Consider the following 14,753-nt stretch of genomic DNA (forward strand, 5'->3'; position numbering starts at 1 on the left):
GTGTTCAAAACACTCTTCTAAACCAATATGCATGTCAGGACACTCATACTAGGTGGAAAGTGCGCCCCTGCTTGTCTTAAGACTGTTGCTATCAGACACACGCATTCTAGCGTGGCACCCCGAAGCAGGCTTCCCCCAGATTTCCATTATTTTCCTGACTTCTTCAGTATACCGGAACAGCGCGTCCTTTTAGCTGCGGCGTTGCAGAAACTGGACACCGCAGAAAGCAGGCAGTTTCGACGCCTTCGTAAAGTGTTTTTGGCAGCGCAAACCAACTCGCCCGTGGCAGGCGACAGGCACAGTCCGGATCACACTGTGCAGGCCATGTTCCTCCCGGACGAATGCTACAACTTTGAGGAGGTGTGGCAGTCTTCTCATCCATGAGGTGCCCTCGACTTACGTCCTTGCAACGAAGGGGCATTATGACGGCGTTATCCGGCGCTTCCGTGAAATGCATGTAACATCCTGGCCGTCAGACATCAACGGGCTTTTACCCGCGCTCGAGCGTCTGCAGCAGCTATGTCTCACAAAAGACACGCAGACACATATTCTTCACCTTGCAACCGACGGCGAGATCTTGGTAGGAAGCTATCGGACTCTGTGTGTCGTACACTGACGGAGCAACCGTGTGTGGTAGCCTCATGTGGACAATATTGGCGCTAGCGGGTCTTGGATTATGGGCGTGAGCCTCGGATCCGCCCGTATCATGCGACTCGAAAGCACCGAGGCCAGAGACATAGGAGCCTTCGAGATACCCTTGACATCAGGCAGTGTGTACATACAGAAGTGCGCGGTGTCGGTCGAGCGCGGTGATCGGCGTACTCACTTCATGGACAGGGACTCCACTCGCTACGGATATCAGCACTCGATCTTGAAGGACAGTGTCTTAGATGGAAAGCATTACAGTGGAGGGCAGCGTCTGAGTGTCATGATCCGAGTAAGCGAACGCTAATCTCTCGTTAGCAGTAGCATTTACATCCTCTTCGTCTCTTGTAGGACCTCCTGCCCACGGCTCACACGCAGAGTTGAACGCCTGAATTAATGCATGAGCATGAGCGTCGGTTGGCACTATGACAAGGGCTCGAAGACTCTTCGGGCCGATTGTAAGATTGAAGGACTTATCCCCCTCTCAGCTCAGGCCAGCAACATATATCGAATAGATCTTGTCGAACGTGTACCTTAAAGTTTAGGGTGAGCGCGTCCTCCTGGATAGCATCTTATTATGTAGGAGTTGAGTGCTCTTCTATACTTGATGTGGAACGATCAATTTTAGACACTGCTCCCGTTGACGCCTTCTCAACACGTCACAGATTTAAGTTACAGGGATCAAGCCGTAGGATACAACAAATGGGCAACGTGCCCATAGGTCGACTATATGAGCCTAGCTGATTCCCAAATTTGGCCCTCTCCGCCTGCAATCATGTCGATAGGCGCCGCAAGAAATGTAGACAATCTGAACCCTTTAAGATTGCGATTGAAGCGGCAAGAACGCGGTGATTTGTACATTGTTGGAACCATAGACACGCTCATATGAACGGATCTAGACCGCAAAACGTTTGTCATTCCCTGTCATTCTATTCGGGTAGGAATTCCAGGGATACCTTTTGATACCAGCCCGAGTGGGAGTTGCAGACGGTGACCACAGCACCCTGTCTCCACCATCGTCCCGATATTCTGTCTTCAATATGACCCTATCAGTGCAGACGTAATATAATGTTCCTGAGGTATGGGCGTCCATTCAATACCTCATGGATCATTGGGCACGCATCTGTCATTTCAATATGTGCGATCAGTATAGCTGATGGGGATGAGCGAGGTGAGGGTGCATATAAAATCAACAGGGGCTTCTGACGGACAGTACAGGATGTAAGGTGGATCTCGACCAGCCGAGCCGCCTATCCTCACGGTGATTGTGTATTAAAAGGCAGCTGGTGCGACCATGCTCCAATTCAAGCTCCCCGGCCTCCAGGACGCCGGTGCTCTATATGCTATAGTGCCGAAGGGTCTGGGAGCTTGGCATAAGCTTCGAACATTAATTGGCTGGACTTCGCTGAGAAGGATCAGACGTGTTCTCCGCACCTTGGCCGTGCGAGTCGTCTTGTATCCGACAAAGATGAAGGCACTATACTGTAAGTCAACGTTAGAAGCTTTGGCGTGACTCGCCAAGATGTCTCTCAGCATTCTCGTTCAGTGTCCGCGAAGGAGATGAAGCGGGTGTAGAGAGCCGTACCTGCATGTCCAACATCTATCACCGCAGTTTTGTCAGTTAGATATTTCCGACATGACTCGCGCCCGCGGGAACACATGGAAAGGTCTGTTGCCGACATCGATGTCACAGGAGGAAGCTTGTGTAGCAACTGTGTCGGTGATCTCAGCGTGATTATGGCCTATTATGTATATATTGAACATGCAACGGCGCCTCTGTACAGGACTTCCAAGGGTCGTCCAGTACGGCAAGGCCAACCCGGTGGGAACGGATATCTGCATATACACAGCTTCACAGCAATACCGAACCGTGTCCTTACACCGCCAGTGAGGCATGAGGGTAATTGCCGCCAGGAGGAGCTCAAATACCGCCGATTGAGATTCAGATCGGAGGTCGCCCGTGTATCAATCAGATTCACAGATCAGTGATCAGGGACATGCTACAATTCACTTTGGGTACGTACACACACCATTTGGGATTGATCAGACTTGAAAAAGAATCGGTAGAAGCTTGCTCGAGGGCCACGCCCCCCGCGAGTTTCGGATAGAATAAACAACGCTACCCCGAACGCTAGCCCCCTCATTCAGCGGCATTGCCACTATAGATGACGACATCGACTTCCTCGCTCACCAAACCCGAATTTGCTTTAGTGTGGCTGGGCTCCAGACCTTCATTCTGCAGATGCAATGCGTGGCCTCGAAGAAACGCATGCAGAGGGCACAAGATGTGATCGAGGGTATTAGCAGTCGCATGACTGGTCGTGGTTTGATGACCAGATGAAAATCAAGCCATATCAATTCCGCGCAGCGTTCTATAGATGACATGGAGGCTAGAGGAGTAACAACGTGTCCGATCGGTCCATTTAAAAAAGGGAGAAGTGTATCTACGAAGCGGAAACCGAGATAGAAGCTACAGTGATCGTCGTACTGTCCGATTACCAACAGTCCGAGTCCGAGTCCGTGTAAGCGAGGCGAGATCAGTGCGTCTAACCATCTCGAGTCAAGACGTTGATGCTAGGAAAAAAAACAATGAAGTGGTGAGGGAGGCTAAGTGAACCAGTGGAAATGGAGTGGCACGGACGGTATTCTGATAATCGCGTTCGTGCCCTCTACGCTCACTACAGCGACCTGCATATTCTGAAGATAGAGGTAAGACCACCGAATCCACACGGCGCCCCTAGACTCACTTCAACCGATTCAATTCCTTGCACGATACCACGCTTGGCGGTGTTCCCCTCGTAGAATATTACGCGAGTACCGGGCTGGTAACAGACATGAGTGCCTACTGGAGTATCGGTGACGGTGTCGTACAGGGAACATGTCCATATCAATGCTAAAGTCGCAGGTATCCGACCAGTAGGAGACCCCAACGACATGAAGAGAGGGCCGCCCTCTTATACTGGTGGCGTGCCCACAGTGAACGAGGGCTAGATCCAAGCATTCATGGGCAAAGTCCGTGAGGTAGACTTTGGTGATGGTTTGTCAAATCAACGCGTATTCTTGATCGGGAGGCGTGCATAACTGCTTCGCGAACATGCTCATCTCAAACGCTGTCCAAGGAACGTGGTAGGGGAAGGATAGGCGGCCGGTATCCCGGTCATCTTGCTGGATGATCGTCTTCGCCAAAGGTACGCAACCGAAACGGCGCGGTGCACAACAAGAACGCGATATAACATCCCAACCTAGGGATATTGACGACACGAAATGTGAACCCTTTGCTTCGGCGATTGAAACACGCAGGTTCGCGGGAGAATTGTGGATATTTCCGAGATGAAGAGCTGCGCCGCACGTTCCGACGTGCATGCACGATGCAGGAATTATACGTAAATTTGAAACAAAGGTCTCCACCGTGGATTACGATCAGCTAACGTGAAGCGTGAACACTGAATCAGCGACCGAGATATGAAGACCCTGAGAGGCCTAGATCCACATACGCATCAACTTATGATATCCGAGGCGACGATTGGGCCCACCCTAGGAGCCGGTGGCTAGTATCCGGTGGGCAAGGGTATTCCGCGGTTCATCTTGAGAAGTGAGACGTTTTCATGAAAATTAGGGTAGCATCTTTCGGACGGAGAACAGTAATACGAGTTAAGCACACGAATAGACCAATCTCTCGATATGGCTGCACGCTTTCAAGGTTGATCAAGCAGGATCAATTTGAAGTGGTCGCTCGACCTCGGCGCCTGATATAGGATTCGGGATTACATAAGACGCGTATGATCGAACTCGACGCCCCGCGTATAGAGGACGGATCTTGACCAGTGCCCTGTACTCGAGATTCTGTGATGCCGTCCCAAACGATTCCGCCAGGATCTGCACCACCACGGCATGATATGTCTGTTGTCCTCGTTACAGGGTCATATGACCACGACATCCGATTCTGGGAAGCATGGAGTGGTATATGTTCCAGGACTATTACGCGGAAAGACGAGCAAGGAGTGAGCTACCTCAGTCCTGAATGAGAGCTAAACCAATGTCGGAATCATTTTTGCACAGCAAGTGAATCGCCTGGCGATATCCCCGGAGTAAGTCCATTGTTGAGTAGTAAGAATCTGACTGCGATATAGGTCTCAGTAAACGCTTGTTGGCCGCCGCGGTTCATAAGAAGGTTAATGTCTACGAAGTCGCCAGCACCTCTTCCGGGCCTGTGAGTTCCTGTAATCTCCGTGGAAAGAATATCTCAGCAGCTACTTGTTCCCAGCTCATTTCGTTCGAGGGGCATAACGGCAACATCACCTCCGTTTCTTTCCACAGCGAGGGCAAGTGGTTGGTGACAGGAAGCGAAGATGGCACGATCAAGATCTGGGACCTCCGGTGAGGGTTGGACAGCCCTTTACTATACTCTTACTCACCACGCCTATCGGATCGTATACAGAAGCACCCATTTGCACCGCAATTATGACAATGAGGCACCCGGTGCGTTCTGATCATCGGCCGCCCAGACATGCATGCTGAGGCGTTCACATAAGTGAATGATGTGGTGGTGCATCCAAACCAAGGCGAACTTATCTCGTGCGACCAAGCCGGAAGAATCAAGCAGTGGGACCTATCAGAGAACATATGCACACATGAATTGGTATGTTCTCTTACGCTCGACGGACTCCACTTGACATCTGCGGCTTGATGTTCACAGACCCCCGCAGGCGATATTCCCATGCGCTCTATCAGCCTGGCATCTGATGGGTCCTGCCTGGTAGCTGGCAACTACAAGGTCTGGTCCGCTCCTGCCTCGGCGCGTCTCGCTCACGAACGCACGGATATTGACCCTTGGGATAGGGCAAGTGCTATGTTTGGAAGATCAACGACGAACGGTCGGACCTGCCTAGATTCCAGGCCGTCACTAAATTCCAAGCGCATAGCAAATACCTCACCAGGTGTCTGCTGAGCCCGGATGTAAAGTCAGGGTGTTCCCAAACCTACGCTGAAGCACAGTTCGGTTGAATGTACGTTGCCCAGGTACTTGGCGACATGTTCCGCAGACACGACGGTGAAGATATGGTCATTGACATCAAATTATGAGTTCAAGCTCGAAAAGGTGTTGCAAGGGCACCAGCGGTGGGTCTGGGATTGTGCTTTTAGCGCCGATTCTGCCTACCTTGTCACAGGTAGATGCAATTCTCAGCATGCGCTTTGACCCACATACTGAAAAATGCGACTATCGCGAAGCGTCTTCTGACCATACAGCGCGGTTATGGGAAATGGCATCAGGAGAGACCGTAAGGCAGTACAGCGGACACCACAAGGGTACGTGCGCATTCTCGCCTTCGATGCCTCCTCGATGACTCGTATCCCAGCGGCTGTCTGCTGTGCATTGCACGATGGGGCCGGCTAGGCTGTCCCCCTTGAATTTTTCTTGCCTCGTGTACGTGTTCGAAGTCCTGTCCACGTCCTGTATCCGGACTGCAGCCCATCTACGAATCTGCTACTTGTCACTTCCCATAGAATCTCTATTCCCATGGCAGTTTCTCGGGACCTGATTCAACGTCATTTTATATGCCAATCTGGTCTAGACCTTCTGATTCAGGTGGGATCGGCCTCGGGCTGCTCCCGCCGCCGACATGGTTTGCAACGCGTTCACGTGGTGGTCAAGACGTAGCATGTAATTCTGTTCGATCTGATAGAACTGTATGATTTACTAAGGCGCGCGGCGAGGCGATCGTACAGCTTAAGTCCTGCTGTATTTTGCTATCGGGGCAGTGTCAGAACTACCGGCACAGATGCGTAGCATGTAAATTCTATGAGGAGCGAATGTTCTAAAACCGATCCACACTCGCTCGTGGCCACATAGAAGGTGGTTAGGGGGAGCACTAGCAGCGGCGCAGGGCTCACACAGCATTGACGCTGGTGATTTGGCTACGTCTCGCATGGTGCGTCGATTTTATATCGGCGCATCCACGGTGTGGCTACTTTTCTCTTGTTCAGTAACACGCATGTCCTTCGATCCAGCATCGTGCATGGCAAGCCGTGTTTTGATCGGCCGACGCGTCAAGAATACACTCACGCCACCGCCAACGACAGACATGCGCAACTGTGCAAGGCGAGATGACTACTGAACGAGGCAGCTCGAGGGTCGGCGGCAAAGCTTGCTGTCAATTTCCGCACTAGCAGTGGAGAAAGTCAGTACTTGGCGGCTCGGAATGGGGGCGTTGTAGCCGTATCCTCGTCCGACGGTACGCCGGCTGAAAGGCGTCCAACCGAGTCATACAAAGACGCAGCACGCGGTGCGGGCAGAGAGAGCGGTGGTTGGGAACACAAGGGAGGGTTCGATCGATCGCACGGCGGAGCTCCGCATGGCTGGAGAAACCACCGGGCTGTGATTGGCCGGGGAAGCCTGTAAGCCATCGAGCCGAGCCTCAGCCGAATTTCTCTGATTTCTGTTATGGGATGATCGGGATTTGGTATTGGTAAATTAACCGGACAAGGCTGGGCGGCAAATTTGCTGGGCCTGACTTGGGAGGCGTCGGATTACTTCGGGTGTCCGGTGGCTTGAACATTCTCCAAGTGACTCCATCGTCGCCTGGGGCCTGCTCAAATTTCGGCCTGCTCTCCTCTCAACAGTCAGGCAGCCTACCAGTACTTCCCTCAGTGTGGTTCTTGTCTTCCCCGCTGCGACCACCTACATTCCTGCATTCTATGGCCATCGCCGACTACGACTCTCACCAAGACAAGCCTGATACCCCGCTCCCAGAGTTCGAAGATGGCACCCAAAACGGCTTCTTCGATGTCGAGCGCGACCCTGAATCCTTCGATGGTGCCTTGCCTGCTAGCCAGGGCTTGTACGAGAATCAGTACGAGAAGGATGCCTGTGGTGTAGGCTTCATCTGCCAGATCAAGGGCGAGCAGAGTCACAAAATTGTGTCTGATGCGCGCCAGCTTCTGTGCGCAATGACCCACCGCGGTGCTACCGGTGCTGACAGCCGTGACGGAGACGGTGCAGGGGTCATGACAGGCATTCCTCATCTTTTCTTCAAGCGCGAGGCTGAGAGAGACATTGGCTGCGAGCTTCCTGAAGCAGGACAGTACGCCGTCGGAAATGTTTTCTTTAGAGCAAACGACCCTGTCGGACTGCAAAAGCAGCAGGCCGTCTTCAGCAAACTCGCGGGAGACTTAGGCCTTCGCGTTCTGGGCTGGAGAGAGGTCCCGACTGATGGGACAATTTTGGGTCCCGCTGCCGCTAGCAAGGAACCCGCCATTCTGCAACCGTTCGTTGTGCTGCGATCGCAGTACGGCGAGGGCACCACTTCCCGCGGCGGCGCATTTGACGCAACACATTTCGAACGCCAGCTTTACGTCCTTCGCAAGCACGCAACTCATAGCATGTTTGTCTTTTTTTCTTCTGCGTTAAATCGTAGGTTGACCGCCCGCAATAATTGTAAAGTACACTCTCGAAGGGCTTCTACGTCTCCTCGCTCTCGTCGAAGAACATTGTTTACAAGGGTCAGCTGTCGCCCCCGCAAGTGTACAACTACTACCATGACCTCAACCACGTCCTGTACCGTTCGCATTTCGCGCTCGTACACTCGCGATTCTCTACGAATACATTCCCGAGTTGGGACCGTGCGCAACCCATGAGATGGGCGGCTCATAACGGTAAGGCATCTTTGCACTTGCATGTGTAATTAATTCATTTTGATATCAACCGCGATCAGGTGAGATCAATACCATTCGAGGCAACAAGAATTGGATGCGTGCCCGAGAAGGTGTTCTATCTTCGTCCCACTTCGGCGAGCAGCTCGATCTATTGTATCCGATCATCGAGTCTGGCGGATCTGACTCTGCTGCGTTCGACAACGTGCTCGAGCTCCTCGTCGTTAACGGCGTGCTGACGCTTCCCGAAGCGGTCATGATGCTGACACCTGAAGCATGGCAAGGGAACGAAATGATGGAGCCGGAGAAGAAAGCCTTCTACAACTGGGCCGCCTGCCTGCAGGAGCCTTGGGATGGTCCCGCTCTCTTCGCATTCAGCGACGGCCGCTACTGTGGTGCCAACTTGGACCGTAATGGTCTCCGGCCCTGCCGCTATGTCGTTACGAACGAGGACATCATTGTATGCGCGTCCGAAGTGGGCGCCGTCTTCATCCCTCCCGAGAAGGTCGTTTCCAAGGGACGCCTTAAGCCCGGTCGCATGCTGCTCGTCGACACCGAGGAGGGCCGCATCGTTGACGACAAGGAGCTGAAGCGCAATACGTCTCGTAAGCAGAACTTCGCCTCATGGATTGAGACGCACGTCCTACATGTGCCGAACATCGTCAAGCGCGTCCAACGCTCACAAGGTGTCGACCCCGTGATCGACCACTACAGCCTCAGCACGGACCCGAAGTTGCTCGCGTTCGGCTACACCGTTGAACAGCTCAACATGCTACTGCTTCCTATGGTCTCCGAGGGCAAAGAAGCGCTCGGGTCTATGGGCAACGACGCGCCGCTTGCATGCATGTCGGTGCAGCCGCGTCTTGTCTACGAGTACTTCCGCCAGCTCTTCGCGCAAGTCACGAACCCGCCAATCGATCCCATTCGTGAGAACATCGTCATGTCCCTCGAGGCGTACATCGGCCCCGAGGGCAACCTTCTTGAGATGAAGCCGGAGCAGTGCCACCGTATCCTGCTCAAATCTCCTATCCTAACGATGCAGGAGATGAACGCAATGAAGAACCTCAAGTACGCGTACTCGACATGGCCGTCGTGTACCATCGACGTGACATTCCCGAAGGAACACGGTCTGCCTGGTTACAAGCTCGCGCTCGAGCGCGTGTGTAGCGAGGCAATGGAGGCGGTTGAGGAGGGTATCAAGGTCATCATCCTATCCGACCGCGAGACAGGCCCGGACCGTATTCCGCTGTCTGCCCTCGTCGCATGTGGTGGTGTTCATCAGCACCTCGTGTCCCAGAAGAAGCGTGCCAAGGTCGCGTTGCTAGTTGAGACCGGTGAGGCGCGTGAGGTCCACCACCTTTGTGTCCTGCTTGGTTATGGCGCCGACGGTATATGCCCGTGGCTGGCGATGGAGTGCATTCACAAGGTTGTCCGCGAGGGATTGTGAGTCTTCGTTATGTTGTTCATCAAGAATGCGTCACTGAAGGCTCGCTGTAGGGTCAAGAACGACAATACGTTCGATGAGTTGCTAGACAACTTCCGCCATTCCGTCGACAACGGCATCCTGAAGGTCATGTCAAAGATGGGAATCTCCACCTTGCAGTCTTACAAGGGTGCCCAGATCTTTGAGGCTCTCGGTCTGCATACCGAGGTCATCGACAGCTGCTTCACTGGTACCGCCAGCCGTGTACAGGGCGCTACGTTCGACCTGTTGGCCATGGATGCATTCGAAATGCACGAGCGTGGTTGGCCATCCCGCGAAACTATCATCGCTCCTGGCATGCCTGAGTCCGGCGACTACCACTGGCGTTCCGGTGGAGAGGCACACATCAACGACCCTGCCGGCATCGCTAATCTGCAGGACGCAGTCAGAGAAAAGAACCAGCGCGCTTACGACGCGTACGCCCAAAACGTGAACGACCAGACGAAAGCCGTGCACTTGCGTGGCTTGCTCGATTTCCGCTTCGAGAACGCGACGCCGATCCCGATCGAGCAAGTTGAGCCCTGGAATGAGATCGTCCGCCGATTCGTTACCGGTGCTATGTCGTATGGCTCGATCTCCATGGAGGCACACTCAGCCCTGGCGATCGCCATGAATCGTCTTGGCGGCAAATCGAACACCGGTGAGGGCGGTGAAGACGCCGAGCGATCGCTGGCTCTGCCGAACGGAGACACGATGAGATCGGCCATCAAGCAGGTTGCGTCTGGTCGCTTCGGCGTCACGTCCAACTACCTCGCAGATGCCGACGAGTTGCAGATCAAAATGGCGCAGGGTGCCAAACCCGGTGAGGGAGGAGAGCTACCCGGACACAAGGTGTCAACGTCTATTGCTCGCACTCGTCATTCAACTGCCGGCGTCGGTCTTATCTCGCCGCCTCCTCATCACGATATCTACTCGATCGAGGATCTTAAGCAGCTTATCTACGACCTGAAGTGCTCGAACCCCAGGGCGCGTGTTTCCGTGAAGCTAGTGTCCGAGGTTGGTGTTGGCATCGTCGCCAGCGGTGTCGCGAAGGCAAAAGCGGACCATATCCTGATTTCGGGTCACGACGGTGGTACCGGTGCTTCTCGGTGGACCGGCATCAAGTACGCCGGTCTGCCATGGGAGCTTGGTTTAGCGGAGACGCATCAGACCTTGGTTCTCAATGATTTACGTGGTCGTGTCACTGTCCAGACGGATGGTCAACTCCGCACTGGCCGCGATATTGCCATCGCTTGTCTCTTGGGTGCCGAGGAATGGGGCTTCGCGACTACGCCGCTAATTGCGATGGGTTGCATCATGATGCGGAAGTGTCACTGTAAGTCATTTTTTTTCAAGTAACGTCTCAGACGTGCTAACGTTTATTCTAGTGAACACCTGCCCTGTTGGTATTGCTACCCAGGACCCGCAGCTTCGCGCCAAGTTCGCAGGCCAACCTGAGCAGGTCATCAACTTCTTCTACTACATTGCGGAAGACCTTCGCGCAGTCATGGCGAAGCTCGGCTTCCGTACCATCAACGAGATGGTGGGCCGCGCCGACATGCTTAAAGTCGACGAGAAGCTGCGCACGCCGAAGACTGCTCATCTGGACTTGTCGGCTATCTTGAAGCCCGCATGGCAGATGCGCCGTGGTGCCGCCACCTACCGTGTGCGTCCACAGGATCATAAACTCTATATCCGCCTCGACAACAAGTTCATCGACGAGTCTGAGCCGGCGCTCACGAAGGGGCTTCCGGTCCATATCGACTGTGACGTCACTAACACAGACCGTGCGCTTGGTACATCTTTGTCTTACCGCGTGTCGAAGCTCTACGGAGAGGAGGGCCTCCCGAAAGACACTATCCACATCAGCATGCGGGGTTCCGCAGGTCAGTCACTTGGCGCCTTCCTCGCACCAGGTATCACCATTGAGTTGGAGGGTGACGCCAACGACTACGTGGGCAAGGGTCTATCAGGAGGGCGACTCATCGTATACCCACCGAAGCAGTCGACCTTCAAGGCGGAGGAGAACATCATCGTTGGAAATGTCTGCTTGTACGGTGCGACCTCTGGAGAAGCTTTCATCCGTGGTGTTGCTGCCGAACGCTTCGCTGTGCGGAACTCGGGTGCTAACGCCGTTGTGGAGGGTACTGGTGATCACGGCTGTGAATACATGACAGGTGGTCGGGTCGTCGTCCTTGGCAGCACAGGCCGTAACTTCGCCGCCGGCATGAGCGGAGGTATTGCTTACGTCTTGGACACTGCTCACACGTTCGCCTCCAAAGTCAACATGGAGATGGTCGAACTCGGCAAGGTCACCGATCCTCGAGAAATTGCCCAGCTGCGTGGGTTGATCGAAGACCATCGCCACTACACTGGCTCCGAGGTTGCTGATCGCGTTCTCCACGACTTCCATCACCTGTTGCCTCTGTTTGTGCGCGTCATGCCCCATGACTACAAGCGTGTTATTGAAGAGCAGGCAGCGAAGGTGAAGGAGGAGAAGGTGCGACAGAGCGTGATCGACCTGATCCCGTCCCGGACCGCCAGCCAAGTCGACCTCGCGTCGGAGGGCCTAGAGGATCTTCTATCACCTAAGGAGCCCCCTTCATTCCAAAGCAGTCGCTCCGTGTCGCGGACACGTGTAGAACCAGCTGTTCTCGATATGGAGGATTCCCTCGTTGATGATGTGACTACCAAGCAGCGTATGAACAAGCTCGACAAAACTCGCGGCTTCATGAAGTATAAGCGTCTCACAGAGACCTACCGTCCTCCGCGCAAACGTGTCAAGGATTGGAAGGAAATTTCGACACGCTTGACCGAAGAAGAGCTGAAGTATCAATCTGCCCGCTGCATGGATTGTGGCGTCCCCTTCTGTCAATCTGATACTGGGTGTCCCATTTCTAACATTATTCCGAAATGGAACGATTTGGTGTTCAAGGGCCAGTGGCAAGACGCCCTCAACCGCCTCCTGATGACGAACAATTTCCCCGAGTTCACTGGACGCGTGTGCCCAGCCCCATGCGAGGGTGCATGCGTGCTCGGCATTAACGAACAGCCCGTGGGTATCAAGAGCATTGAATGCGCCATTATTGACAAGGTGCGTTTTATGAAGCCCGGTTACTTTCACTTTCCGACCTAATATTGTATATCTGCAGGGCTTCGAGATGGGCTGGATGAACCCCAAGATCCCACAGTTCCGCACCGGCAGGAAAATTGCCATCATTGGATCGGGACCTGCAGGTTTGGCGTGTGCTGACCAGTTGAACAAGGCTGGTCACAGCGTCACGGTGTACGACCGTAATGACCGAATGGGTGGTCTTCTCATGTACGGCATTCCGAAGTGAGTACCTCTACGGTCACTAGGAAGACAATTGCTTATATCATGCCAGCATGAAATTAGATAAGAGTGTTGTCCAGCGACGCATCGACCTTATGGCTGCCGAGGGCGTGGTATGTGATGCTATATTTTCCTGCAGGTAGATCCATTCTCACGTGCGACAACCCACAGTCATTCGTCCCCAGCACACACGTCGGTAAAGACGTGGACGTGAATGACCTGAGGGCCGAGAACGACGCGGTTGTCATTTGTACCGGAGCCACATGGCCGCGCGACCTGAAGATCCCCAACCGCGACGTCGATGGTATTCACTTTGCTATGGAGTTCCTTCAGGTACGATTGAACGCCACTCTTCTACATTATTTCGGTATTGATATTGTGCCACGGGTCATTAGCTCAACACGAAGTCGCTCCTCGACTCAGAGCTCCAGAACGGCAACTACATTAACGCCAAGGGCAAGGATGTTATTGTCATTGGCGGCGGTGATACCGGAAACGACTGTATTGGGACCTCCATGAGGCATGGTGCTAAATCTGTGACGAACTTTGAGCTACTCCCCAAGCCTCCTGCGGCGCGTGGGCGTGACAACCCGTGGCCCCAATGGCCTAGGTGAGCCTGCCCATCCCTGATGAGACGAGATATGTTGAATACGAGCGCTGTCTTCTACAGGATCTTCCGTACAGACTATGGGCACAACGAAGTAGCTGCACACTTCGGAAACGGTAAGGTTTCTCACGCTCGCTGAAGGTAGCATGGAGGTCTCACGACCAGTCCCAGATCCCCGCGAATACTGTATCTCCACCAAAGAGTTTATCGTGGACGAAGAAGGCAAGCTCAAGGGTCTTAACACCGTTCGCGTGGAGTGGACAAAGGACAGCGGCGGACGCTGGAAGATGGAAGAAGTTCCTGGCTCTGAAAAGTTCTTCCCTGCGCAGCTTGTATTCCTTGCTCTCGGCTTCCTCGGTCCTGAATCAGAAATGATCAAGGGTCTTGGTGTGAAGCAGGACGCACGGTCCAACATTCAGACGGCGCCCAAGGTCGGTCTTTCTGTGGACTCATCTCTGTGCTAATACTGACTCGAACTTTAGAAATACTCGACTAATGTCGAGGGCGTGTTCACGGCAGGTGATTGCCATCGTGGTCAGTCCCTGATCGTCTGGGGCATCAGGTAAGCACACGACTCCCCCCGGGCCGTCATGACACTGACATCGCCATCTCAGCGAGGGCCGTGGTGCTGCTGCGGAAGTCGACGCTTGGCTCAGCGCGGGCAGGACCAGATTACCCCACGATGGCGGCATCAAGCGAAGGGTGAGTCCAGTCCTCGTTCGACCAGAGAGCTGGTAAATTGATCAAATGCAATGATAGGTCTTCATCCCTCCTTCCAGCTCCCTCTCTAGCAACGCGCAAGTTGTCCAGGTGGACGCATAAACTGTACTATTTGGGAATGTATCGGAGCGTGTTTCTTGATGATCTAGGGCTCATTTATTGTACTAATAGTGTTCAACCATTTACATATGTATCCCATACTGTACGTCTGACTATTCGCAAACGATGATCAACGACGCTGTGATGATGCATTGAATATGAGTGACAAACCCAGAAACATTGTGTGATATATAGCAATAATGACATCCTGCGGTATATGCAGCGGAATGAGATGT

The 14,753-nt window shown here is 53.6% G+C and overlaps 4 protein-coding genes across 4 annotated transcripts; all 4 read left to right on the forward strand.

The window, feature by feature from the left end:
• Positions 1–27: 27 nt before the first annotated feature.
• Positions 28–1,029, forward strand: POSPLADRAFT_1135383 (hypothetical protein; the record flags this gene model as incomplete). Its single annotated transcript, XM_024484579.1, has 5 exons — positions 28–59; positions 111–360; positions 416–580; positions 638–937; positions 997–1,029. 5 exons carry the CDS (start codon positions 28–30, stop codon positions 1,027–1,029), a joined length of 780 nt encoding a protein of 259 aa, XP_024341905.1.
• A 910-nt stretch (positions 1,030–1,939) lies between these two features.
• On the forward strand, positions 1,940–2,634 carry POSPLADRAFT_1031991 (hypothetical protein; the record flags this gene model as incomplete). Its single annotated transcript, XM_024476819.1, has 3 exons — positions 1,940–2,129; positions 2,267–2,312; positions 2,430–2,634. The coding sequence occupies 3 exons, from the start codon at positions 1,940–1,942 to the stop codon at positions 2,632–2,634; spliced, it is 441 nt and encodes a 146-aa protein (XP_024341906.1).
• A 1,907-nt stretch (positions 2,635–4,541) lies between these two features.
• Positions 4,542–6,040, forward strand: POSPLADRAFT_1136553 (hypothetical protein; the record flags this gene model as incomplete). The annotated part of the gene is made up of 11 exons (XM_024484700.1): positions 4,542–4,646; positions 4,705–4,733; positions 4,783–4,855; positions 4,910–5,022; positions 5,084–5,124; positions 5,178–5,284; positions 5,342–5,419; positions 5,485–5,606; positions 5,665–5,813; positions 5,875–5,952; positions 6,003–6,040. 11 exons carry the CDS (start codon positions 4,542–4,544, stop codon positions 6,038–6,040), a joined length of 933 nt encoding a protein of 310 aa, XP_024341907.1.
• A 1,301-nt stretch (positions 6,041–7,341) lies between these two features.
• Positions 7,342–14,668, forward strand: POSPLADRAFT_1073356 (hypothetical protein; the record flags this gene model as incomplete). The annotated part of the gene is made up of 14 exons (XM_024482598.1): positions 7,342–8,027; positions 8,087–8,298; positions 8,358–9,738; positions 9,793–11,093; positions 11,146–12,851; positions 12,910–13,094; positions 13,144–13,204; positions 13,263–13,424; positions 13,487–13,701; positions 13,762–13,814; positions 13,870–14,129; positions 14,181–14,260; positions 14,313–14,400; positions 14,458–14,668. 14 exons carry the CDS (start codon positions 7,342–7,344, stop codon positions 14,518–14,520), a joined length of 6,453 nt encoding a protein of 2,150 aa, XP_024341908.1. The 3' UTR covers positions 14,521–14,668.
• Positions 14,669–14,753: the final 85 nt, after the last annotated feature.

This window comes from Postia placenta (genome assembly GCF_002117355.1).
Source record: "Postia placenta MAD-698-R-SB12 unplaced genomic scaffold POSPLAscaffold_3, whole genome shotgun sequence".
Classification (NCBI taxonomy): domain Eukaryota; kingdom Fungi; phylum Basidiomycota; class Agaricomycetes; order Polyporales; family Adustoporiaceae; genus Rhodonia; species Rhodonia placenta.